This window comes from Heloderma suspectum, chromosome 4 (assembly GCF_057233095.1).
Source record: "Heloderma suspectum isolate Gila_16-S chromosome 4, 16-S_ref, whole genome shotgun sequence".
In the NCBI taxonomy this organism is placed as follows: Eukaryota; Metazoa; Chordata; class Lepidosauria; order Squamata; family Helodermatidae; genus Heloderma; species Heloderma suspectum.
The window spans coordinates 51,737,831-51,765,169 of NC_139461.1; the positions used below are offsets into that span (position 1 = coordinate 51,737,831).

Consider the following 27,339-nt stretch of genomic DNA (forward strand, 5'->3'; position numbering starts at 1 on the left):
TTCAAGGGGTTTGACAAAAGTGGGGCACTAACCATTCAGGAAGGACAGCCAGTGGCATACACACACACCTCCATCATTGGTGGCTCATAAGTAATGGAACAAACCAACATCATTTCAAACTTAAGGATCGCCTTTATTACCTGGATGAAAATCCTTTGCAGTCAATGAGTGCCTGAAGTCTGGAACCCATGGACATGACCAAATGCTGAGTTTCTTCCCTCGAGATGCTTTGCCAGGCCTTTTCTGCAGCTGCCTTCAGCTGCTGCTTGTTTGTGGGTCTTTCTGCCTTCAGTCTTGTCTCCAGTAAGTGAAAAGCATGCTCGATTGGGTAGAGATCAGGTGACTGACTTGGCCATTGCAGAACATCCCACTTCTTTGCCTTGACAAACTCTTGGGTAGCTTTTGCTGTATGTTTTGGGTCATTATCCATCTGCAATATGAAGTGGTGTCCTATGAGTTTGGCAGTATTCGGCTGAATCTGAGCAGAAAGTATAGCCCTGTACACTTCAGAATTCATCCTGCTGCTTTTATCAGCAGTCAAGTCATCAATAAACACCAGTGACCCGGTTCCATTGGCAGCCATACATGCCCATGCCATAACACTGCCTCCACCATGTTTGACAGATGATGTGGCATGCTTTGGATCATGAGCTGTTCCTTTCCTTCTCCATACTTTTCTCTTCCCATCATCCTGGTACAAGGTAATCTTGGTTTCATCAGTCCAAAGAATCTTATTCCAGAACTGGGCAGGCTTTTTTAGGTGTTCGCTGGCGAAGGCTAATCTGGCCTGTCTGTTCTTGAGCGTTACCAGTGGTTTGCACCTTGTTGTGAAGCCTCTGTATTTACATTCATAAAGCCATCTCTTGATTGTAGATGTTGACAATGACATGCCTACCTTCTCAAGAACATTCTTGACCTGGCTAGATGTTGTGAAAGGGTTTCTCTTTCCCATGAGCAGAATCTGCGGTCATCCGCTTTAGTTGTCTTCCATGGTCTTCCCGGCCTTTTGCTGTTGCTGAGCTTGCCAGTTAATTCCTTCTTTTTCAGGATGTTCCAAACTGTTGTGTTGGCCACTCCCACTGTTTTTGCTATCTCTCTGATGGGTTTATTTTGTTTCCTCAGCCTAATGATGGCCTCCTTCACTTGCATGGACACCTCTTTGGACCTCATTTTGGGAATCCCAGTGAACTGCTACCAAATGCAAATGTAAACCTCAGAACCACCTCCAGGCCTTTTATGTTCTTGGTTGGTCATGGGAAACCAATGACCATGGAAACAGGCCATCCCTGGCTATGCAGCTGCTTGTCAGCCATTCGTTCCATTACTTATGAGCCACCAACGATGGGTGTGTGTGTGTATGACACTGGCTGTCCTTCCTGAATGGTTAGTGCCCCACTTTTGTCAAACCCCTTGAATTACAGCTGAAAGTCCTGACTTCGCTCCCATCTGGGTGTGTTTCCTTTGAACTTCAATGTGGTGTTGTACAGAGGCCAACTGCCAAAACAGTTATCCTTGTTCCAATATTTCTGGCCCTGACTGTATATGGGTGCTGTCACTTACTTGCTAGGGATAATCACCTGAAAAAATGGATTATAACTTCTAATATTGTATTTGTAATTGGCATCCATTCATTGTAACTAATGAACTGACAAAACAGAAAATTTTCTGTGGAAAAATAAAGCTCTAGAAAATCCCCCTCTCCCCAATCACTGGGAGGACCACAAGTTGTCCACCTCTGCCCTAGAGAGATCTAATTTAGCATGTTTGTTTTTCTTGTATTTAGTAAACAAGGCTAAAAAAAGTACCCTGTGTTATTTTTTTTGTTCCCAAACACCGCAAGTATTTGACCTGAAATATCTGAGGGAAAAAATTAAAGCATACTTGATGTGATTTAAATGTTATATTGTGTAGAAATGTTTACTGGATGTTTGTATAGATTTAAAGATAATGGCATGTATTTCTCTTATATTGTTTAAATTTAAGGAAAAAAGGTACTGAAAACTCCTGACACACTATTTTTAGCATCCCAAAGAAATGAGCATGATATGCTGACAAACACTTGTCTATTTCAACAGAGTTCAACACTCTACCACTAAGGCCGTTGGGGCACCTTCAGTTTTGCTGCCGCTATTTATTGGTTCCACTTCACTCTGAGACAGAGATGTATTTCAGTGACGTATATGTATTCTCTTACATACTTGCTAAGGATAATCACCTAAAAAAAAAAATCACAACTTTGAAACCGCGAAGGTTGCCTGTTGTATTTTGAATTGGCCTACATTCATTTTTACTAAGGAAACTGAAATTTCCGCGGAAAAATAAAGCACTGGAAAAAATCCATTTGGAAAATGTTCCATCCCACATCACTGGACATGAGGCAATACTGTTGTTCCCCAGCAGCTGGTATTTAGGAGCATCCTGCCTCTGATCCTTGAGGAAGCGCATAGCCACTGATAGCTTTACCTTGCATGAATCTCCTTCTCAAATCATCTGCTAGTGATCATCTCCACATCTTGTGGTACTAGTCAATTCCATAACTGCGTGCAGTGTCAAGTACTAACTCTTGTCTGTCGTAAATCCGCCACTCTTCAGCTTCATTGGATGAGCCTGGGTTTAAGTGTAATGAGAGACAGAGAAACTTCTTTCTCTCATGTGGAAGGGTATGTAGGCTGGGCCTTTACTACTACCCCTAGATCTGAAGGTGAAAATCATGTGACTTGAATTTTTGTACTTTTGCCTGTTCCTGTTCCTTTCTTGCCTGTCTCTGGAACAAGACACAAAGAGAAATGTCATAGAGCAAAGCCAACAAAGACTGCAACAATGCATGTAAGTCTTCAACTTGAGGCACCAATCTCAGACACTTCAGCGATATTAGCATAGACCTCTTAATCTTCCCCTTAAAGCTGGAAAACCCCAAGTTTCTCTTCCAAATTTCTAATAGAACAGAAGCGGTGGATGCACTACCATCAGCATGGTGTCTAGGTCTCCTTTCCACCTTTGCACCATTTCCTCTTCTAGGAGGAGTAATGCAAGATCTGAGGGAACAGGCACTGGTGGTTGTCATAGCTCCATTTTGGCCATAGAGACCAAAATGGTTCTTGGAGCTAATCTACCTAGTACGACAACAACCATGGTTTCTCCCCAACAAACCAAACTTACTGACTCAGGGCCCAGTGTGGTTATACTTAGCCACATGGAAACTAAACGGATATCAATTTTTTGTGAAGTTCAATAGAGGTCATTAATATCCCTTTTCAGGAAACAGTTGACCATGCAAATCTATGAAGCCACATGGAAAGCCTTCACACATTGGTGTAAAAGGAAAGAAATGAACCACAGAAGTGCATAGCTCTAGGAACTATTAGTATTCCTACAGTCAGGCCTACAAGTCTGTCTCAGACCTAACACACTTGGAAGGCAGGCTTTTGCCCTCATCTGTACTCTAAACCATAGTCAAGATTCTAGGCTTACATCTACACCTCTGGTGGTTCCTCCATAGAACCCAATCAGTCCTCCAACAGTCTACAGATTCCGTTTTGGAAACTGTACACAGTACTGTAAGCTCTTCCAAAGCCACCCTTTGAATAGCTGAAATTGGTGCTAAGGCTACTCTCCTTCAAGGTGGCCTTCCTGATAGTAATAACAGCTGTATTAGAGATAAACACTCTCTCAGTCAAAGATCAAAACTGCATCTTCTACAAGGACATAGCAATTCTAACCAGACCCCTCTTTCACACCAAAGACCAATACTCTCTTCCACAGATCTCAGGAATTTGTTCTACCTTCTTTCTATCCTAAACCTTCGCACCCTACCAAACACCTGTGGCACAAACTGGTTGTGTGCAGAGCACTCAAAATATACATTCAACATACATCCAAGTTTAGAGAATTGGAAACCCTTTTTTCCTTCCACTGTGGGTAGGCTTGCATTGCACTAGTATGCAAAGTACAGCATATCCCTGTTCCACTGAACATCATAAGACATTCCACAAGGAACCATGGCTACCTATGTGGCCCTGTCAAATGCCCTGATCTTCGAAATCTTAAACAAGTTTTGGGAAAACAATTCAAATTCACATGTAATGTCTAATCTTCGTAACTGTGCAATATTCTCTGTGTGAAGCTGACGGTCAAGCTGACCCTGACAAGACGGAGGTACTTTTGGTGGGAGACAAGAGGAGGCTAGGGGATGTTGACCTGGTGTTGAATGGGGTACGGCTACCCTTGAAAGACCAGGTCCGCAGCCTGGGGGTCATTTTGGACTCCCAGCTGTCCATGGAGGTTCAGGTGTCAGCTGTGAGCCGGACAGCGCTGTATCAACTCCATCTGATATGGCGGCTGTGCCCCTTCCTTCCCGACCATCTGCTCCCATCGGTAGTACATGCCCTGGTCTCCTCTCGTTTAGACTACTGTAATGCGCTTTACGTGGGGTTACCCTTGAAGACGGTTCGGAAACTGCAGCTGGTACAGAACGTGGCGGCTCGCCTGATTAAAGGCAGCCGCCAGCGAGATCATATCACTCCAGTGCTGAAGGAGTTGCACTGGTTACCAGTTGTTTTCCGGGCCAAATTCAAGGTGTTGGTTTTGACCTTTAAAACCCTATATGGTTCCGGCCCAGCCTATCTTAAGGAGCGCCTCCAGCAGCACCATACAGGCCGCTTAACAAGTTCAGCCTCGGATGGCCTTCTCTCTGTCCCATCAGCCAGGACAGCTAGACTGGTGGGGACGAGGGAGAGGGCCTTTTCTATGGTGGCCCCCACTCTGTGGAACTCCCTCCCTAGGGAACTCCATCATGCCCCCTCTTTAATGAGCTTCTGTCGTGCATTAAAAACGTGGCTGTTCAGGCAGGCATTTGGGGTGGGTTAGGGTATTTTAGAAAATGTTTTTATTGTATGTTGTACATCACCCAGAGTGGCTGGGTGACCAGCCAGATGGGCGATTAATAAATTTAATAATAAATAAATAAAAAAGCTGATCAGTAATTTAAAAACAAGATGCTGCTCGATAGGACTTAAGAGGTAAGAATGCATATGCACACATTTAAATGTTTGGTTGAACAAACAGCAGGATGCCCTTCTGGACAGGTATTTCCTTATCTCTTTGGGTGTACTTTTGTGCATCCTGAGGTGATGGACTGCATGGCATAAATGCCAGACACTAGGGATTCCCATGATCCTAATGGAAAATGCAGGATGGTGCATTCCTCTGCAAGTCACAGACCAAGCACGGATAACGTATTAGGTCTGTGGGGGTTCCCCATCTGATCCACCCCAATAAAGACACAACATGGCTAAATGACTAGAGATTGAGAATTTACTAGCTGTTTCTATTTGTTTTGGGTTTTTTTAAAGCTAGGATTCATTTACTGCAAAGAACTAGGGGAGTTTGGGTAACTTGGAAACTTAATTAAAGTGTTTGGCCATTTAATGAGAACTTGTCATTATGCACTATCCCTTGAGGATAGGCATAGAATAAATAGCATTTAAATTACTGTAATGTAGAATATTTCTCTATTCAGTGCTTTCCTTTGATTTTACCATGATTTCTTTTGGGCCTTTAGAAACAAGACTCCAACCTGACTTTCTAGGTCTGGCACCTGCTTAGAGTTCTTTGCAGAGAAAGAACTTTGCAGAGAACTCTTAAGTAGAGAACTTCCATTTGCTACTGAAAACAGAATTATCTCTTGGGGCTGTGGAATGACAAGATTGTTTTGATAATATTTACTACAGTGGGCTTCAGTACTGTAGTCAAGTAGCTTTTAAACTATTCCAGGGAGTTCCAGGGCTCCTTGGAAGCACATTGGGGCAGGTGGGGGCAGGGGTCCTTGATGAGAAGATTTGTAATGGAGGACTAGCTTCCCTGCAAAATAGTTTTCCCACCATGACTGATTGTCCTTTAATGTGCAGCCGCAAGGGGGTGTTGGTTGCACTGTAGGTTGTATTCTGGTCAATGGGAGTGGGTAGATGGGGCGACTGAGACTCAGCAGAACTGGTCGGCACCATGTGCTGTCTTCTTCCTACAACATCCGAGTCCTTTGCAACACATGAATTGTGTGTCAGATTTATGTGGAATTGGTTCTCTGAATCTTGAAATTAATATTCTTGGCTTCCGCTTCTACACTGTTTCATATAACCTACAAAGTGTCATCCTGCTTTACTGAAGACATCCTTCTAGTAAGGGCATGAGTAGTGTTGTTTTGAATGGGGTGTGGGTGTGGGTGGGGAGAAGCAATTACCTTTCATCTTGTGTTTGCTGCAAGAGTGGTTATGCAGTGTAGTGAACAGATAGATGTGCCTTGTCAATAACTTTAACTGTGGGATCCATTCAATATTATTTTTATTTATTTATTTACAATATTTATATAATGCACCACATCAGAAGATTTCGGAGCACTGAACAAGGTAAAAGAATAAAACACCAAGTTAAAAGAGTTAAAACATTTTTTAAAAAGACAAATCCCAGTAAGGTGGAATTTAATAAACCGTGGCTGGTCACGCAAGGAAGGCCTCTCAAAATATCGTCTTCAGGAGGTGCCGGAAGGAACACAATGTGAGCGCCTGCCTGGCCCCTAAAGGCAGGGAATTCCACAGGAAGGGGGCCACCACGCCGAAGGCTCTTTTCCTGGTGGGCTCCAACTGGGCCATGGGTCCATGTGGAACCACCAGGAACATGCTCTCTGATGACCCCAGTGATTGGGCAAATTGGTGAAGAAAGAGGTGCTCTCTTAGGTGTTCTGGTCCCAAGCTGTTTAGGGCTTTGTACACTAGTACTAATACCTTAAACCTGGCCCGGAAGTGAATAGGCAGCCAGCGCGGTTCCCTCAGCAAAGGAGTTTCACACTGAAAAGGGGCAGCTCCCGACAACAGCCGAGCTGCTGCATTCTGCACTAGCTCCAGCTTCCAGACCAGCCTTAAGGGCAGCCCCACATAGAGCGCATTGCAGTAATCCAGTCTTGAGGTTACCAATGCCTGTACCACTGTGGTCAAGCTATCCCTGTCCAGAAGAGGCTGTAGCTGGCAAGCCAGCCGAAGCTGGTAAAAGGCACACGCTGCGGTCACTTGGGCCTCCAGTGACCATGATGGATGAGTACCCCAGACTACGGACCTGAACTTTCAGAGGGGGTGCAGCCCCATCCAGAACAGGCAATGCACCTATCTCCTGGACCGGGGAACCGCTCACCCGCAGGATTTCCATCTTCCTAGGATTCAGCTTCAGGTTATTGGCCCTCATCCAGCCCATTACTGAGTCTAGGCACTGATTCAGGATTTGCACAGCCTCTCCTGATTCAAATGTCACAGGGAGACAGAGCTTTGTGTCATCAGCATACTGATGCCATTTAGCTCCAAATCCCCTAATGACCACTCCCAGTGGCTTCATATAGATGTTAAACAACACTGGGGACAAGATAGTACCCTGCAGCACCCCATAGCTCAATTGCCAAGGGGCTGAGGAATAGTCACCCAATGTTACTCTGAAATTGGCCCTGTAGGTAGGACTGGAACCACTGTAGCACAGTGCCTCCAGTACCCATCCCATGGAGTCGATCCAGAAGGTCAGTGGTATCAAAAGCCAATGAGAGATTGAGCAGAATTAGCAGGGTTGCATTTCCCCTGTCCCTCTGTCGATGAAGGTCATCCATCAGGGTGACCAAGGCTGATTCAGTCCCATAACCAGATTTAAACCCAGACTGGAATGGGTCTAGGTAATCAGTATCCTCCAAGAGTGCTTGCAGTTGCTCTGCCACGACCCTCTCAAGTACCTTCCCTAGAAAAGGGACATTTGCAACTGGGCGGTAGTTGTCTAATACTATTGGGTCCACAGTAGGTTTCTTCAGGAGTGGTCACACTATTGCCTCCTTAAGGACAGCAGGGACCACCCCTTCCCGTAGGGAAGCATTTATCACTCCCTGGACCCACCCAGTCATACCCCTCAGCTAGCTTTTATTAGCCAGGAGGGATGACAGGGATGGGGAGGGCATGTCAGTTGCATTATTGCAAGCATCTTGTCCACATCAGGCTGTAACAGCTGGGACTGATCATTTGGATGCTAACAAGCTGTGCACTCTGTGTGTGGGGAGGGAGGGGGGATGCAAGGGCTTCAGCCTTAAGTGTTTAGTGCGAGTGGCTTTTAAAGTGAAGGCCTGAAATGGGAAACCTTTGATCAAACTTAGGGAATAGTATGGCCAGAAGAATTTAAAAGGTAGCATAGGCCACACTGCAGAACCAGAATCTGCATAGCCAGCATTCCTGACCTAGAAAGATCTCTAGATAAGGCAGGTCAGTGTTGTGAAGAAGGCTTTTGCTGTTGCCTGTACTTGTCAAACCTGGACTGTTTTCTCTAGCATTGCATTTATGCATTTGAACGTCATTGGGATAACTTTCTATTGTTTCTTAATATTGTTCAAAACAGAATTTTGGTTCCAGTTGTCATGCCTTCTTGCTGCCCCCCCCCCCCTTTAAAGGCAAACCTCCTTAAAAGAAAAGCGAAGTGCTCTTAGGAAAGTTTTGGTGTAGTTACTTTGCAGTTTAATAGTAATCTGCGATACATTTTGTTCAAAGTCCAGGCAATGGGGCCTTTCTAAGTGCAAGGCACATTCCAAGATGGCAGGGGCCTCAGGCAAAGCGTCCTCCAGTGGGTACCCTCCTCTGTGTGCCCTGGGGGGCTAATGCTGCTGTGGTGGCAGCACTCCAAACAGCTCTATGAAGCTTTGTCTAGCCATGCCTCTAATTTCCCATAATGCCTCAGAACGCTGCTAGGCCAGGGGCTTTGGGGCTAGATCAAGTTGTCTGGCACAGCTCAAGTGTGCCAGCCCAGGTTTAAAAATAATAATAAAAAATTAAGGGCTTTCCAGAGCAAGCATCAGCAGTAGGCCCTACCAGGGCAGTGGAACCTTGGCAGCTGCCCCAGGGTTGCCAGGAAATTGGTGTCCATACACAAAAGTGGCTGCCAGAAACTGGACTGTTTCTCTCAGGTGGCTTGGACTGGGACTGGTAGGAAATTTGGGTCTTTTATGGAAAACCTCTGTTCTCTTGCCTCTAAAATGTTTACCGCTTTTTGTGATTATCCTAAAATCTATTGAAGTCAGTAGTGGAACTTCATGTGTCTTTGCAGTTTTATTTTTTAACTGTAAAGTCTGAAAACTTATCTTCCTATGGGGAGGAAATTCTCTAACTAGGAATACTTGCTTTAAAAAGATACTCTTGACACTGCCCACATTTGACAAGAGAATGTATTCATCCCTCTCCAGGTTCTTGCAGTATACTAGTCCTACTCTCATACATGCAATCTGTTCTAATGGCTGACATTTGTACTAACGTTAGAATAAAGCAAACTGTGGCACATCTTAAATAGTGCAATCCCATCTGACAATTTTGAGCTGCTTTTCAAAGGTCTGCTGAAAAATGAAGCCGTTCCCGAAGTTGGAGAAGATGCTGCTGCTTCAGTTAATGTTGCGGAAGCACTATCTGAAGAAGAACAGGATGAACTTAGAAGAGAGCTTGCTAAGGTAAACCTTAATTTGAAATGAAACTTGTATTCTGTGTGGTCCACAGAACTAATGTGCCACACAAGGCTGAAGTTGCTGTTAAGTGTCACGAAATAAGCCCAGAGAATGGCTCAGTGGTAGAGCACATGCTGTGCATGGAGAAGATCCCAGGTTTGATCCCCAGCATTTCCAGGTAGGGCTGGAAATATTCCTGCCTAAAACCCTGGAGAGCTGCTGCCAGTCAGTGTTGACAATACTGGGCAAGATGGACCCATCGTCTGACTCTGTACAAGCCAGCTTCCTATGATCCTATGAAATAAAGGCAAGTGTACTAGTGTTTTTCGAAAAGAGGAAATGTTAATGGAGGTGTTAAACAGGAAACAACCCTAACAAAGTTCCTCAGCAGCTTATTTTCTCTTAACTGCTTTTCTTCATGGGTTCTGTCTTGTAGGTAGAAGAAGAAATCCAGACTTTGTCACAGGTGCTAGCTGCTAAAGAGAAGCATCTAGCAGAAATAAAGAGGAAGCTGGGCATCAGTTCATTGCAGGAGCTGAGGCAGAACCTTTCCAAAGGGTGGCAAGATGTTACATCAACGAATGCGTATGTTGCTCTGTTTTATCATTACCTGAAGATACAGATATGCTGTAAACTCAAGATGTGCTTGAGTTTACAGTCAGCTAAGTTTTATAGGTACTGTTGAGGGAAGCCAAAATTTGGGAGAATCCAGTGGGGGCATGTTGTATGTCTGAATGGTCCTTTAAAACTCTTTTTGCACAGGAAGCTGAACTCTCCTCTCTGAAATGTTAGCGTTCTATATGCAGGCAGTATTTTCAATGGGGGAGAGCATTCAAACATGTAACCTCTTCCCACATTCAGGCAGCCTGAAATAGTGCAGCTAGGTAAGTTTTGTCACATGATTCCATTAATCACCTGTATGTCTTGGCAAGATCACCAGCCAATGCAGAAGAGTAGCTGCTTTCCAGGCTAAGTAGGTCTTGGCATTCCTTTAACACAGGGGTGGGGAACATGTGGTCCTCTAGAAGTTGTTAGACTTCAGCTCCGATCAGCCCTAGCCAGCACAGCCAGTGGTGGGAGATGATGGCAGTTGCAGTCTAACAACATTCTGGAGGGCCACACAGTTCCTACCTTAACACTTGGATATGAACATGTAGCCAGATAGTTCACTCCTTCAGGGAGGCTACAGCTGCTGAAATTGCCTAATGCAACAGTAAGTATTTAAAAGGTAGAGTCAAAATGGCATTTTGGCACCACTGTCTAAGGGTGAAGCACCTGAAATTGTCCTGCATTTTCTAAAACCTTTGTTCAGGCAAAATCTTCATTAGGACCAACCAAATATGCACACAACTGCGTTTTTTTTAGATATTTTTAGATATCCGCTGTTTTTGGATACGTCAAATGGGAAAATGTGGCAGCTCACCGATTTCCATGTATGTTGTAAAAGCAATCTCTTCTTGGCAAGCCTAATTTTTTAAAAAATCAAATTGTAATTCCAAGTGCTACCCTATGAAAACTTTGGCTTGTGTTTGTTGTGGTTGCTGCTCTTCCCCCCGCCCCCCAGCAATTTGGCAACAGATGAGGCCTCCTTAATTCATCTTGATAGAAACGAAGCAGGGTATAAACTCTAACATTCCAGATGAATCTGAGCTGATGCTTGAACTCAGTGGAAATGCTGGTGGGTAAAGAGGCTGTTTTGAGGTGCTTAACTTGGAATGCATGACTTCTTAATTTCAAGTGCATTAAGAGTAGAGCAATATGAATGTCTGCTCCTGTAACACTTGAGGTTCAGGTGCATGGGCACAGGTATTTTAATAACAGGGGATGGCTGTTCTTTGAATATAGGTATAAGAAGACATCAGAAACATTGTCTCAGGCTGGGCAGAAAGCTTCTGCTGCTTTCTCAACAGTTGGCTCTGCAATAACGAAGAAGCTGGAAGATGTGAAGTATGACTTTAATTTTCCATATCTTTTTACACCATACTGGAGTTTAACTGTGCCAAACACAGAGTGTTTACTGTTTCCGGTACCTTAGAGTCTGTGTGGGCTATAACTGGGACTTGCATCTTGATTTTATTCAGCCTTTCCCAACATGGTGCCCTCCAGATGTGTTGGACTGCAACTCCTATCATTCCCAGCCAGCATGGTTGTAGTCTAACACATTTAGAGGGTACCAAGCTGGGGAAGGCTGATTTTATTAGTAGGCGACTTGTTTTGTCATGTTTGAGCAAAGAACTACCACCCCTGGCCCCCAGGTATTAGCCACTGACATACAAAATACATGTAATGGGCAATAAATGGCCATGCAAATTTTGCCTTTACTGCAAGAAACCAGTCGGTGTAGTTCTTTAGCTCACGGAAGACATACAAGGTAATATGATGCTCTAGTGCAAATAACACACTTTTTTTGTGGGGCAAGGGGAATGCCATTTTGTTTATTCGTTCAGTCACTTCCGACTCTTCATGACTTCATGGACCAGCCCACGCCAGAGCTTCCTGGCAGCCGTCGCCACCCCCAGCTCCCCCAAGGTCAAGTCCATCACCTCCAGAATATCATCCATCCATCTAGCCCTTGGTCGGCCCCTCTTCCTTTTGCCTTCCACTTTCCCTAGCATCAGCATCTTCTCCAGGGTATCCTGTCTTCTCATGATGTGGTCAAAGGACTTCAGTTTTGCCTTTAATATCATTCCCTCAAGTGAGCAGTCTGGCATTATTTCCTGGAGTATGGACTGGTTTTATCTTCTTGCAGTCCAAGGCACTCTCAGAATTTTAGTTAAACTCAAATTCACTGTTTGGATTAGGAGTGTTCCCCATTGAGACTGTCACCGTTCCAATGTGCCTCAAACATTATGCATGCTCTGATTCAGTGCACCTAAGATGTCAAGGTGCCTGAAGCAAAAATTACATATGTCACCTCCTTCCTTGGCATTCACCACCACAATCCGCCCAGTAGTCAGGCCAGTGCTGTACAGAATCGGCTCCCTTGAGAGCTCCTTAATCTGGATGTACTCTGCTTGATGAAATCATGTTTGAGAGTGGGTGGGAGGGAATACTGAGGCTGGAAACAGCAACCCACGTGTGCATGAGCTCTTTGCTTCTGCTACTTGCTCATCATGAAAGAGGGAAGCAAAAACTAGTATTGTGAGCTGCATGAATCCCAGGCTTATAGAAATCAAGAGCTTTCTGAGCCCCTGCATATTTTGACACTGGCTCCCTCCTAAGATTGTTCCTTCTGGGTCTTGTAAAACCTCTGATCTGCATTGCTTAGAATCAAACTCTTATTGTGCTGTTTGGATGATTGTGAGGCTTTTCCAGTAAAATGTTTTGTGTTCTTATCCAAGGGCTCTTTTGGCTAATGAGTGTTATGTGAGGTACCTCTGAATTCTATTCCCTGGAAGTGTGTTTTTTTTTTAAATTGTCATTTGCAACTATGTTTATGATGCTGAAGGTGGGGGGCTAGTGATGCAACTTAATGGTGTAATAGCAAGGCACACAATGGCATGGTTCACACATAACATTAACCCATGGTTTATTTAAGCCATGGTTTTATGCCCTACCCAGGGTTTTCCTGACAGATGGTCAAACAAACCATCCTTTTTTCCCCCAGTCCCTGGGTTGTTTGTTTCCCTCCTCTGCCCACTCCATCCCTGTATCTGAAATGCCTTTGCAGTCCTGTAGTACTGATGTGCAGAGGCGCTGGATTTTTTTATACCACTCTTGCCTGCCACCTCTGTAGCCTGGTGAAACTATCCATGAACAACCCATGGTTGGGTTTGTATGGAACAACAATCCATGGTTTAAACAATCCAGAGTTCACAACCCAACAACAAACCATGGGGCTGTTTGGGTGACATGAAAGCCCACTGTGAGTTAAATAACCATACAGTGAGGCTGTGGCACGTGCAGTTTGCGCATGACTACCATTTTGAATATGCAATTCCTACTTGGGGGTTTCGTGTCATGTAAACCCAAGGGGCGTGGGTTATGCGAGGGTTAAACTTTGCATAACCTAAAACAGACCATGGGTTATGCAAGCATTGTTTAACAACATGACAACCCTCTCGCAGGGGTTGCATATGCAACCTGGTGCCTGCAGGTGCTGTGGCTCATCATGGGTTAAATAACCCATGACAAGCCATGGTGTGTCATCTGAACCCAGTACCTGGGTTTTCTTCCTGGGTTGTTCGTGGGTAACAAACTATTGTTTGTTAGTGCGGCCACGTTCACCATTACGGCAGCCCAGAATTGAACAACCCATACTATGAATTACCTTTATGTGCAAACCAGGCTATTGTATAGAAAACAGATTTGTACATTTAACAGCCTTTTGTTAGCGTATTGCAATTTGGGCAGCTTTCCATGCAGAATTTACATAAAACTGGCATCTCTTTATTGCTGTCTGTGGGAACTTGAGGAGTTGAAGCAATGCCCTGCATTTAATTGCACAACATTCCCTTAGAACTACGTAATATCAGAGCTAGATTTCACTGCTGAAAATCAACCATCTATATTGCTGTCATTTTCCTCTTAAGTTTAGTGTAGAGGACTACATAGAATAAGCTCACAACTCTTACTGTGGAAATCTGTGTGTGTTTATACTGCAATTTTCTTTTTATTTTTAAATGCTTGCTTGGTATCCTACAGAGTGCAGGCATTTACACATTCCCTTAGGTAAGATGTTACAAGTTGGTGTAGAGCATGCGAATAGGCTTTCTCTCATAGCTGGTAGATCCTGACAGCCCATAGTATGCAGTTCTCTTATAGAGTACATCTTGGGGTTTATGCTTTGTGCAGTTCTAAATGGTTCAATTAAACTTCAGTCCTTGCTTCAAGAAAGAGAAGTACTAAAAAGATATAGTAGAAATACTACGTAGAGGTGAATATGCTGTGAGGAAACAGCATACACAATTCTTCCTACAAATGTGTGGCGTGTAGTATATTTACTAGTGACTTGTCAGAGCAGTGAGTGGCTTTCCCCTTCAATATCTCAAACAGTGACATGTAACATGCCATTAATATGACCTAAACATCAGTCAAAACAACTTACACCTGTGTAGCTGAGCTGACAAACCTATTTTTTTGGTATGGCTGAGACAAAATATCTTGACACAGTGTGATAGGCTGTAGTAAATCTTTAACAAAGTTCCTTCTGGATTGACTACTTAAACTGCCTTAATAGGCTCTTTCTAGGGAATTTTGCCAATAAATAACATACAAGAATAATGGGGTTGCAAGGGACCCCCCCCCCCCCAGTGCAGGAAATCTGCTGTTGCAGCATCCCTGATGAGTGACCGTCCAGGCTGTGTTTATAGTCTAATGAAGGAGATTCCACAACCTTCTGAGGTAGTGTACTCCACTGCTGGAACAACTTGTACAGTCATCAAACATTTTCTAATGTTAAGTTGATCCTTTTTCTTGTAACTTGAACCTATTGGTTTGGGTTCTACCCCCTGGAACAACGGAAAACAAATTTGCTCCATCCACATGACAACCTTTCAGATATTTGAAGACTTATTTATATCCCATCACCCATGGCTGTCATTAATTCCTACTATTTCCTGCAGGCAAAACATACCTGACTCCTTCAAGCTTTCGTCATAGGACTTGGTCTCCAGGCCACCACCATCTTTGTTGTTGTCCTCTGGACACTTTCCAGTTTATCAATATCCTAGATTGGCTATGTTGTTAGCGTTGGTAGGTGTAATTGAAACAGATAGTTCCCTTTGAACCTAGAAAGAGCTGCACTGGAATTTTAACATGCTCCTGCTTTTCTGAACAGAACTTCAACATAAAAATAAGATCATGACCTTGCAATAGCTTTCCCTATTGATAGTTCTAAAATGTGATATTTTCTTTCCTGCCTGTTCCTTCTAAGGTATGAAAGAATGCTGCAGTCCTATAGAAGAAAGTGGAATGGACAGTGATGTGTACATATGCATGTTTCCAGTGGAACATCTGAAGAGGGAAAACTCATGTCTCCCACAATGAGATATTTGGGCATCAAATTTGGAGAGATGTGAGGCGCTCTTTTCTTGAATGTGACACTGGAAGCATGAAAACCTTAGCCACATTTGGATGTTGCACTAAACCATGGCTTAGCGTGATGTGAATGAGTTCCCATGAGCTACAGGCTCATATGTTCTCCTTCTTCTGCCCAGCCTGCAGAAGGAGTTCAGATACTTGCTTTTGCTTAACTGCCTTGTTTGGCATGACAAACTGAAGTTTTATACTAACTTGTTATTTCAAACAAACCAACGCATTTATTTTATAAAATTTGTATCCTGCCTTTTCACCAAAAGTGGTGCTCAAGAAGCCATAGTTGATGATAAACAGTTTCCATTTTGGATGGCACAGGCAGCTGTGGTTATGTATAAATGGAAACAAAAGTTTCCAAATTCCTCATCAGCCATGTGGGGGTGGAGAAGGGGAATATGTGAGCCTGAGGTTCACTGTGACTTCTGCACATCTGCCATGGTTTAGCATGACAAGTGAATGTAGCCACTGGTGTCTATTGTACTTTCCTGTGCAAGATCACAATGCCCCAAAATGTGTTTTGCCTTTAATTCTCTGTAGTTATGATCATGAGTCCGCTTTGTACCTGGGCACTCTTGGCATTCCAATCAGGTGTGCCCCTTTGTTCAACTCCGTAAGTAATGCGCACAGAAAGCATTTCAAACAGGATAACGTGCCTGTTGAAATGCTAGTAGAAATACTAATGCCATGGAAATGTAAAGCGTTCAGCTTTCTTTTTAGTTCTGTTGCCACTTGTTTGTCTTAAGGTGTGCTTGCATAACACTTTGAGGCAAATTGGATCTGTAGGAATATAGGTCAAGTGGATACCAGGATAAAAGCAGAACTGGGATTGCTACCTGGCTGCCTTAAGACTGCTTGCTCACCAAAGAGCAGAACAGATGGAAAGCTGTAAGGAAGAAAATGGGAAGAGCTTACGTGTGAGAGATTGCAATCAAGACAATATGGCAAGGAAGTGAATAGAATTTAAAGAGGAATGAGAGCAGGAAAGCTGATGTGGTTGAGGAAATGATGTAGTGAGGGGTGTGTTGTGCATATACACCTTAGGGGGGTGTGTGTGTGTGTTTGTGTCTGGGAATACCTGGACGCTAATGTTCCATTCTGCAGAGTTCAGTGGCTGGCATGCCCAGAGCACAAAGCAGGATTCTGGGTTCCCAATGCCCAATATTCAAAGGGGCTATTAACTGTCTTGGTAGGGCTAAACATATGTGGACATGTAAAATAGGATCCAGTGACTCCAAGCTGAGAGAGAGCTATGAAATAAGATGTTACCTACCAACTGTTGGTATCCATAATGCTTTTGGAAGGTTGAACTGAATTGGTCTTGCCTAACTACTTGTAGCAATGCCTTATCTGGAGGAGAATTGAAGCATCTGGACAGGGTTATGTGATTACCATTTTTGCTTTTTCTAGAGGTAGAAAGATTTTATGGAGAATCACTGCTGTCCCTTGTAATGAATAGATAGCTTTAGAAAATAAAGCTTGCTGGTCATATCTGTAACATGTCATTACAACTGGCTAGTTAACAACCACCTAATCAAATTTTAGCAACAACTAATGGCACATAGAATTGGCACTGTGCTTGCCTAATGTTTGTTGCGCTAGCTACTCCCTGTTGCTGAAGGAACAAGCATTAGTGTTTCTGAAAGCTAGTGTGCTCTAGTGTACAATTTGACAGTCCAGATCTAGTTCTCCCATGGACATCTTTTCAGATTTATTTTTGAAAAAACAAGTGTGTGGTTTATCCCACAGGATAGTTGTGGGGAGGAACATAAAAGATAGTGGAGTGTTTATATAAAAGAGGAGCAGCACTTTTGGGAGAAGCTAACTGAAAAAGCCTTGAGATTGACTAACATACTGGTCCATGCATTCCTGTTGGTGAAGCTTTAAAATATGAGTGTATATTTGGCCTTCTATAAATAATACATAACCACAGGCACACTTGATTAAATCTGATCAGTTACTGTAGAAAACAAATGGCAGAGGGTGGTTCTTAAACTAGCATGATGTGTTAAATGTTGCGTGTTGTTGTTGTTCAGTTGTTCAGTCATGTCTGACTCTTCGTGACCACATGGACCATAGCACGCCAGGCCTTCCCGTCCTGAGCTCTCTCCTGGAGCGTGCTCAAGTCCATATTCATTGCATCAGTGATGCTATCGTTCCATGGGGTTTTCTTGGCAAGATTACTGGAGTGGGTTGCCATTTCCTTCTCCAGTGGACCACATTTTGTCAGAACTCTCTGCCATGACCTGTCCGTCTCGGGTGGCCCTGCACGGCATAGCTTATGGCTTCACTGAGTTACGCAAGCCCCTTCGCCACAACAAGGCAGTGATCCATGAAGGGGTAAATGTTGCTACTGCTCTTCTTTTAGCTGTGTGTGATGATAAATATGCATGCCTACCTTGAGTGTGTTGGAAAAAGTGTTCTGATGTGTCGCTGCATGGAATTGGCAGGGACATGCTTACCACTCTTCTATAATCTGACTAATTTTCCTTTCTTTTAATGCTGCCATTTAGTATACGTTGCCTACAGCATTCAATTAGCATGCCTGCTATGAGGTAATGTATAGTTCACTGGTACCCCCCAAATTATCTTAATGTGATCTTGGTTAGTGGAATTATACAAGGCTTAAAATAGATAAGCGTGTATTAGGCTTTATACGAATCATTTGGACCACTACTCTGTAATCAAAACAAGAACATATCCAGAATATGCTGTTACTGGTCCAGTAGTATTTTGCTGAGAGTGAGGAAAGGGGTGGGAAAGAAATGTATTTGTAAGGTACTACTCTGTGCACACTTGAGAATAAGTCCCATTTGACTCTGGAGTTTCTGAGTAAGCAAATGTAGGATCAGGCTGAAAAATAGATGAGTGACTTTCCAGTAGTTATATACAAAAGTGCTATCTATAATCAGAACTTTTCTGGTGTGCTACTAAAATTAGAGCAGGGGTAGGCAAGTGCCCTCCAGTGATTTGGACTACAGCTTTCATAAACCCCAGCCAGCATGACCAATAGTTGGGGTTTATGTTCCAAAAACATGGGAGTGTAGCAGGTTGCCTACCCCTGAGTTAGAGCATCACAGGTCGCATTTTTAAAATACTGTTCTACTCTGTATGTGGGACTTTTTCTTTAATTGGCCTCCCATTGCATATACACTTCTAATTTGAATTTCTATATTATTGTCTCTTTCTCCACTAGAAATTCACCAACATTCAGGTCATTTGAAGAAAAAGTGGAAAACCTAAAGGTAAATCTTAACTACAAAGTTGGTTTCTAAAATACAAGGAGTTTAGCTGAGATTTTCCAAGATGCTGAGATTAGGTGTTCAGCTTCCATGGAACTGTGGAAAACAGTCTGAATTCCTGTGGTCTACCCTGGCAATACAACGTGGTTGGGCAACACAGTAAAGCTTACATTTGGCACCATTGCAACTGCAAGAGGAAATGGAGGGCAGCTTTGTGGTTCTTAAGGGGAGCTGAGAAATGCAGGAGCAGGACAGTGCTTTCGTTCCACTTCTGAAGATGCTTGATACCTAATGCCTCTTTTTGGCTTGGTTTGTATATATCACTAAGCCAGGATTCCAGAGAATCCTCACTTAGTGTTCAAGAAGCCAACTTCAAACCATGGCTTCTGGATTCTGGCTGGTTTGAAATTACAAGCCAGAATCCCCTGCTTGGATGTAATGCTAGACGAATGACACCTGGAAGTTTTCTAGTGGTTTAGTGGAGCCAAGTGGGAGCAATTGGGCGCATGCAGTTGCACACTGACTTAGCTTTGCATCCAAATGCACCATTTGTATGGATTGGTTCGATGTAAAACTACAGGATATAAGGTTCTGCCCGTATGGGGGAACAAAGAATTACACAGGGAACAGGTTTCTTTTACCCAAGACCTCTTCAGCTTCTGAAGAACTACCTACCACTCACTTCCAAAAGCAATGAAGAGTCTTGTGGCACCTTAAAACTAACAAATTTTTAGCATAAGCTGTTGTGGACACTGTCCATTTCATCAGATGCATGAATGGACAGTGTCCATGGAAGATTATGTCATGTATTATCCTTCAAGGTACCACAAGACTGTTCTTAGTTTTTGCTGCAACAGACTAACACGGCTACCTCTCTGGCAATTGTTGCACAGTTCCAAACTTTCCTTTCCTTTCTACCTATGTGGACAAATTTTAAACACAGCTGAGATTCTCAGGAAGTCAAACTTGCATACAATTACATATTAACTTGTACATTACAATGTTGTGAGTGTTCCCAGAATGTATGCTTAAGACATGCTACACAAATGATCTGATCTAGATACATTTTGTACACCCCCAGTATTATGACTATTCTAAGGAAAGTAGTGTTTAAGCAATTGTCTGGAGGGGACAGATTGCCCCTACCGAAAAAGTTGGGATGGGTTTGTTCAGCTGTGGCAGTTTCTGCACTGAGATGTATGCAGATTGCTGTACTCTTCTAGCTGACCAGTAAAGCGCTAACATGGTATGTTCTAACACATTAGTTGCAGCCTCAAATACTGGAGTTCCCAATTTCTTCTCCACCTCTCAGGCAAAGTATCCTTTGCTATGGCCTAGGGTAACCTCCATCTATATTTTAAGGTGTTCAGGCATACATTTTACTTTATTCATTTTATCAAGCTGACTTTCAAACGTTCAGTCTTACTTCCCAGTAGAAATAACTAAGTGAATTAATTGCCCCAAGGTGGCTGAATGATGGCCTGAAGAGGAAAGCTTACAGCTCTTCCAGGAAGTATTCAGGCTTGTACTTTGGACCTTGGGAGAAGTTTGGTGAATGGATAGTACAATAACATACTAAAACATTTAGGCATCTCAAATAGTGACCCGGCTTGCATGTCACAAGAACATTTAACAAACTGTGGGTTATTGTGAATGAAATGGGAGCAAGTGTGCTAGATCTTGCTGCCTGATTGGTCCCACTGCAGCTGAACCCAGAATTGTGAGTTGTTGAGGGGAGGAACAACCCGGACTTGTAACCCAAGAACAAACCATGGGTTACAAGTCTGGGTTATTCCTCTGCAACAACCCACAATTCCGAGTTTGGACATCATAATAAACAACTCAGGGACAGAGCATCCCTGGGTTATTTAGCTCAGCAGGAGTGGGTGGGTGGCCAGGAGCCAGCACGTTCGTGACTACCCAGGTGGGTGGCTGTGATGTGTGAACTGGTCCATAGAACGTTAAGCCATATTTGTAGTTTAACTTCTAAGAGATTAACCTGAAGTTTCTAAATTTCTCTTCAGTATAAGGTTGGGGGAAACAAGCCTGCTGGTGGTGACTTTGAAGAAGTCTTGAACTCTGCTGCCAATGCCAGTGCCACAGAAGCTACTACAAAGCAGACAGAAGAGGAGAGTCCGTGATTGTCCTGCCTCCCTTGTGCTACCCACTGCCAGATGCTGCAAACAAATGCTGAAGCACAACACCTCTGCTTTTGACTCTTCCAAGATGTCCTTCTATTTAGCACTTAGCTTTATAGCTACTGAATAGAAATGGTTTCTGTAGGCTCAGAGTATTTTTTTTGAAACTGTAAAAGACACTCTTGCCTGTGTTATCTGTGAGATGGGGATTTTTATGCATTTTGAGTATAAGATTATTACTGGTTTAAACTAATCACTAAGGTATTGCATTACAAAAGTTTAGAAATGGGAGCTTCAACACTGTACATGTTGGATGTTACGATAATTAGTGGTTACCTCATTTCATGTCTGTCCTACTTATTTCACTGCCAAAACCTGAAATGGTTTCATTCACTCATTAAGTGAACATCCTTAATAGGTCTCTTTGCAAGAACTTCCACTGGCAAATAAGCAGTGTAAACTTGATGGTGTATATGTTGCATCTGTCGACACTGAAATAGGATGGTTCCCACTCACATTCTTCATTGCTTTATTGAGGTTCCTCCGAAAAGATTTATTCTGACAGTAGCTTGGCTGTTCCAGCTAAGCAGAGATACAGTTTTCTCTTGGATATTACAAGCTAACTCAATTCAGTTTTTTGTCTTGTCTGAAATGAGTTCATAAGATATGAAGCAGATTGTTAATGCAAAATATGTAGTCTTAGAGCTAACACAGCAAATGGAATGGTTTAAAAGCACCATGCTAATAAAAGTACAATGATTAAGTGTTTATATTTCCCCCCTCATTGTCTAAAAGGAACAATAATTGGCCATGCCATTTCTACAACACGCTTTAGTCCCATTACACCGCCCCCGGTTGTCCTATTACTTGTGTGCAAGTTTTCAGACTTTTATACACACTTCCAATCTTGCCAAGTGCATACTGGAGTGTAGGGAGACCCTGTATCTGCATCAGTTGAAATGTGCCCTGTAGGGGAGTAGGATCCTTTTAAGCTTGCAACCCTACATTGAAACATGAAAATACACTTAAATGTTGTAAGTGTAAGTAACTTTCTGTTTAAAATGTTAACCAAAACTTGTTGCTGGTCCTGTAAAAGACTTTTTCTCTAGAAGCGAAATGCACTCTTCCTTTATATACTATGTGCATACATTAGATAACTGTCTGGCACATTGCAAGATTATATTTAGCAGATGTTTTTGGCACTTTTAATCACTAAGCTTGAGATGAACTACAACACATTCTTAAAAGGTGCATTGTAACTTAGGCGTTATCTTCATAGCTGCACCAAAATTGCCACAAATCATGTCTGTAAAGCAACCTATGCTATATTTGACAGCCTTCTGTAGCATTTCAGATTTAGCCCAATACTTGATAACATGTAAAAATAAAAGAATTACATTCTCAATTGGCTCGTTGGGAGTTGTGTGTTTAAATTCTTTTGACAGTTTCAAGAGTGTTAAACTCTTGAAGCCCAGAGCCATGCATGTTTACATGGAAGTCTAATTAGAAATCAATCAGACTTAATTCTAGGTAAGTGTGTAGGACTTCAGCCTTAATACTGATGTTTTTTTGGATGGTGTTGCCATATGAGGTGGAGTAAGTGGCTGTGTTTAGAAATAAAAGTAGTGGTCTTTCAGTGACTGATGTGATGCCTGGAAATGCATCCATGGAAATGCTGCTACCTGAAAAAAATGTTACCAAAGATGTAAAACAGATAAGAGACACAATGCTACTTGGATTAATCCCCAAATGAAATACTTAATCTAGCCCTATATTGTTTGAGCAAATGCACGCATATTGTATTTGGAAAAGGTGGCAAAATGAGACGTCTGCTAACCTACATTATCTGCAAGTCAAATTGCTTATATGTCTTCAGTCATAGTCAAACTACGACTAAATCTTAGTGTGTTGCAGTTATGCAACATCATTGTCCCACCAAGTCTGACTACAGTGATATGTGCTTATTTTTTTTGTATACACCAAACTGAAATAGTTGAGAAATCGTGAAATGTTTGGGGACTAGCCTACCTTGCAGCTAGTAGGAAAGGGATACTTCTTGATGCCTGGTGTGTTGTCTTGATTGCATCACTTTTTTCATTTTTTAAAAAAAAATCTGAGTCTGAAGTATGCCCAGTGTGAACTCTCTAGTCCCTCATTGTATAATGCTAAAGGGCCAGAGAGCTGTGTCACTCATCCATACTGATCTATAATATATGAGGATGAAGTCGATTGCCTTTATAGCTAATGTTAACAGCCTTTGAGTGCCATTTTTCTTGGTAGAGAGGTGGTGTGCAAATCAAATCAGTAAATAGTGTTTTTTTTTCTTGAACAAAAGAGGGGGGAGATAAAGATAAAGCTCCCAGCTTGTGTAAATGTACACACTAGTCCTGCCGCTGTGATTAAATTTAAACTGGATTCTATTTCAATTTGGAATAGCTAACTCTGAACCCTAGAGGATGAGATTAAGCAGTGTTCCCCTCTCCGCTAAATAAGCCTCCGGTATCTTGGATTAAGGGGAAAGAGTTACAGGCCAGGGGAGAACTTCTCTAGTAGGCTTCACTTAAATGCACCGCTTAATTTCTAGGTAACCTCTTGGAAGGACAGATAATGAAGCTGAAGCTCCAATATTTTGGCCACCTAATGCGAAGAGAAAACTCCCTGGAAAAGACCCTGATGCTGGGAAAGACTGAAGGCAAAAGAAGAAGGGGACGGCAGAGGATGAGATGGCTAGATAGCATCACGGATGCAATGAATATGAACTTGAGCACGCTCCGGGAGAGAGCGCAGGACAGGAAGGCCTGGCGTGCTATGGTCCATGGGGTCACGAAGAGTCGGACACGACTGAACGACTGAACAACAACAACAACCTCTTGATAGCTTATTCTGTGCCTGCTTCAGATTTTCTATCATGCCTACCACACAGCTCGTAAGGTTGTAATAAGGTGAAGTGGAGAACGAGACATTTAGAGAAGTAGAAAATAACTGCCCTGTCTGCTGCCACCACTCTGCCTCTTCCTTCAGTTGGACTTTGTGTGGAAAGTCAGAGTTAGAGAGGAATGCTCCAGCCACTTCTCTCTGAAGCACTTGAGCTCTTGCATCCCTAGAAACATCCAAGGGCCCTGACAATTCAAACCCAAACAAGATTTTTCCCACGGTGCTGGAACATTGCCTTTGAAATCTTCAGCAGAAGCGAGGGGAGCAGGAAAGATCACTATGCTTGCTAAGAAACTCAAGTCCCTATCCAGAAACACCCTTGGGGCTTTTCAGACCCTTGTGGCTAACCGGGTTTCAAGTACAATGCTGACCATAGTTCAATCCCTTGGAACTAAGGCATAAAGACAGGTTTGGTCTATGCAAGGCCCCAGACATGACTCCAGCGTTGGTCACCTCTATAGCTACTTCCATCTCTTTCAGGACTTTGGCCCTATGGATTTGCAAGTTATAGGAAGAGTTGCCTTCAGGCAGCAAACAGTTTAGGGAAGACCCCCACAAGCTAGTTCTTTAATTGTGCCTGCAACAAACAGTTCATCCTATCCCAGGTGGGTCTAACATCCTGATCTAGAATTGAATGCTACTAGATGGCGAACACCCTGCCCTACTCATGTGCAGGACTGCTTCCAGATAGGATGGAGTCTATGTCCTTTGTCTTTTCCAAGTAGTCATAGTGACGTATCATCAGTCATCTCTATCCTGTCTTCTCTTCCTTAAATTCACCTTGTTTTCCTTTGTTAGCCAGGTTGGAGTTTTATGGTCAAACTAGATGTGACTGGAGCAACCTTATTTATTCATCTAGCACTCTGCCTCATTCTGTGTATAAAGGGGATCTCATATTTTACAACAGGAGTAGGAAACTTGTGGCCATCACACAGGTCTTGGAGACCACCTGTGTGGTCCACTGTAGATGCCCTGCCCCCAAATATCAACCATTGCGGCCACCGCTACCACCAGATGTGTGAGCTGTCATCCTGGAGGATCCTGTTTCCCTGCAGAATTGGGCTCCTGACAGCTCACCAACTGGCAGTTTGGCAGGCATTTGGGAGCCCAATTCTGCAGGAACACAGTGCACATGGGGATAGCTCCCTTTGCACATGTAGTTGAACGGCACATCAGCGATTCTACAGGGAAACTCTGTGTGTGTGTGTGTGTCTTTTTCTCCTTGGGGTGTGAGTGCAGCTCGCTCACTTTTGCAGCCCTAAAGAATTCAATTCTGTTTGTACAGTGTTATGATAGCTGGTACGCTTTTAAAATGGCTCATGGCAAGAGTGGGTAGAAGATCTCCATATGTTTTGGATGTCACCTCCCAGAAGCCCCTGCCAGTATGGCTAATGTTCAGGAATGCAGGGAATTGGAAGTCCAAAACATCTGGAGACCAACTTTCTGCCCACCCCTGGCTTAAGGTTTCACACTGTTATTGTGGTGACTGGCACTAGGAGGGGAGCACATGACCATTCTTACAAACCAATCTAGTTTACCTAAGTGGCAGTTGAGCCTAACTTTGATATCCTGTCTTCCCCCCTGGCATTTTGGGGACTCCTTGATCTTGGTATGAATGGGACAGATTGTTTAAGTGACAAGAGAACTGCTTAAAATTAAAACATTTGTTGCTACCAGCTTTGAGTAGTCATAGTTTTTTAGTCGAATATCCTCACATGCATAAACTTGAGATTTAAATGACTTTACCATCTTGTGGTAGTTTAGGTCCACAGTGACTGGGGTAGCTTTACATGTGATGCACTTCTACATGGGTATAGGAAAAACCAAATGCATTGTCACATTTGAAAATGGTATGAATACCTTGCTGGGTGTCTGGGAATGTTGTGCATCATAGTTGCATGTTTAGAAGCTATGCCAAAATCAATACAGATCTTATACTTTTGGGTACGCATTTTTGGGTGTAGCGTTTTCTTGAGAAACTCCCTAGAGCAGCATAGTAAAGCCTCAGGATTACAAAGGCATGAACAATACTTTCTGTGTATGCATCTGAGATAAAATTTACAGTTTTCTTTGCAGATGGAGTTGGAGGGGAAAGTATTTAGCTCACTGTTCCAACCTGGACATCTAGGTATTGTGATGGGATACAGCAAGTATCCCAAGACTGGATCTGAGAGAACAGAGGAAATCCTGTTATGGGAAGACTATTCCTCACATGTCTGTCAGTCAACGATTTTGTCTAGTTGGCTCTTGTGTCCAGTAGCGCAAGCATGGCCAGCAGGACCGGTCCAGATATTAGGCAAAGTAAAGCAGTTGGCTTGGGTGGCAGATGCTGGGAGGCAGCAGTACGGTGTTTGAGGAGAGAGCTGTGTGCCAAGTGGCCTGTCCCCTTAGCTAGCTTACTTCAGGTGTCATGGAAGATGCTGTCGCATTGCCAGTGATGAAGAAAGATTCAATTGCCAGCCCAGTTGGGCTTTTGAACTGGGGATGGGAGGGCTGCCATCTTGTTCTTTGCCTCAGGCAGCAACATGTCTTGGACTGGCCCTGATACTAAATAAGCAGTTAAAGATTCCAGGATCTGAGTTAGAGATGAAGTCTAGAAAGAGATTAGGTGTTAATCAGTTTGGGGATGTTTTTAATTATTGGGTGTCATACTGATGGCACCCAGTGGCTTGCCCACCTTTTAAAAGATTTTTGTCCCAAGAACATCAACTTCTTCCTGATAATGTTTTGGGCACAAGGATCGTAACAGTCAGCTAAAAAGGCTAGCCTCACAATCGCCACAAGGTGGAAGCAGTTGAACAAACAATTCTAAGTGAAGATATTGGGCTTTCTTTATACTTACAACAGCAGAGGGCATTTGTTTTCTAAATCTTCAAAAAGATCCGGAGTGTGTTAGGCCTCTGTTTGGTCATTCTGAAACCAAGCACCAACGTAGTTTTTTTTTAGTAAGGATGGTAGGTCTTAAATACGCCCAACACTCCTGGGCAGAGAGGAACTGTGTTAAATCAGTCTGTTTTCATGTTCTTTTAACATTTCCGATTTTGCAATATCACTGAGGTTGCAATCCTACACAGTTACCTGAGAATAAGGCCAATTGGACTCAATAGGACCTTTGAGTAGACATGCATAGGACTGCGCTGTACATGTCATGAATACAGCTTAACTATAGGTTTCTCAGACTTGCTCTACTACAGCCATAGGAGTCTGTGCAAAAGTTATTGGTGGGTGTGATTTAGAATACTTATACTGTGGTATAAAATGCAGTGCAGTACAGAAAGTATCCTTTATCTGTCTTCTTATTTTGATCTTCCATGAAATGAGTTAGGCCTAAACTGGATATCTGTTTTTTCCCATGCAGCGAAGACACAAATCTATCTTCTCCTTGCAATTTATTATGGTGGTCAGCACAAGTACACAAATTTTGGGTTGTCCAAGTAGGCAGATGTTGTTTGTGGTTGCCACCTACAGTTCTGCTCCTCCCAAGTCAGGAAAA

At 43.1% G+C, this 27,339-nt stretch overlaps 1 protein-coding gene across 1 annotated transcript in view; it reads left to right on the top strand.

Annotated features, from left to right (window-relative positions):
* Positions 1-24,451, top strand: part of TPD52 (tumor protein D52) — a 47,452-nt gene extending 23,001 nt beyond the window's left edge. Inside the window, exons 2-6 of the mRNA XM_084849248.1 lie at positions 9,390-9,505; positions 9,936-10,084; positions 11,345-11,446; positions 18,729-18,777; positions 20,799-24,451. Of these exons, the coding sequence (XP_084705374.1) occupies positions 9,390-9,505; positions 9,936-10,084; positions 11,345-11,446; positions 18,729-18,777; positions 20,799-20,915 (533 nt within the window). The 3' untranslated portion in view covers positions 20,916-24,451. The remainder of the gene's footprint in view (positions 1-9,389; positions 9,506-9,935; positions 10,085-11,344; positions 11,447-18,728; positions 18,778-20,798) is intronic.
* Positions 24,452-27,339: the final 2,888 nt, after the last annotated feature.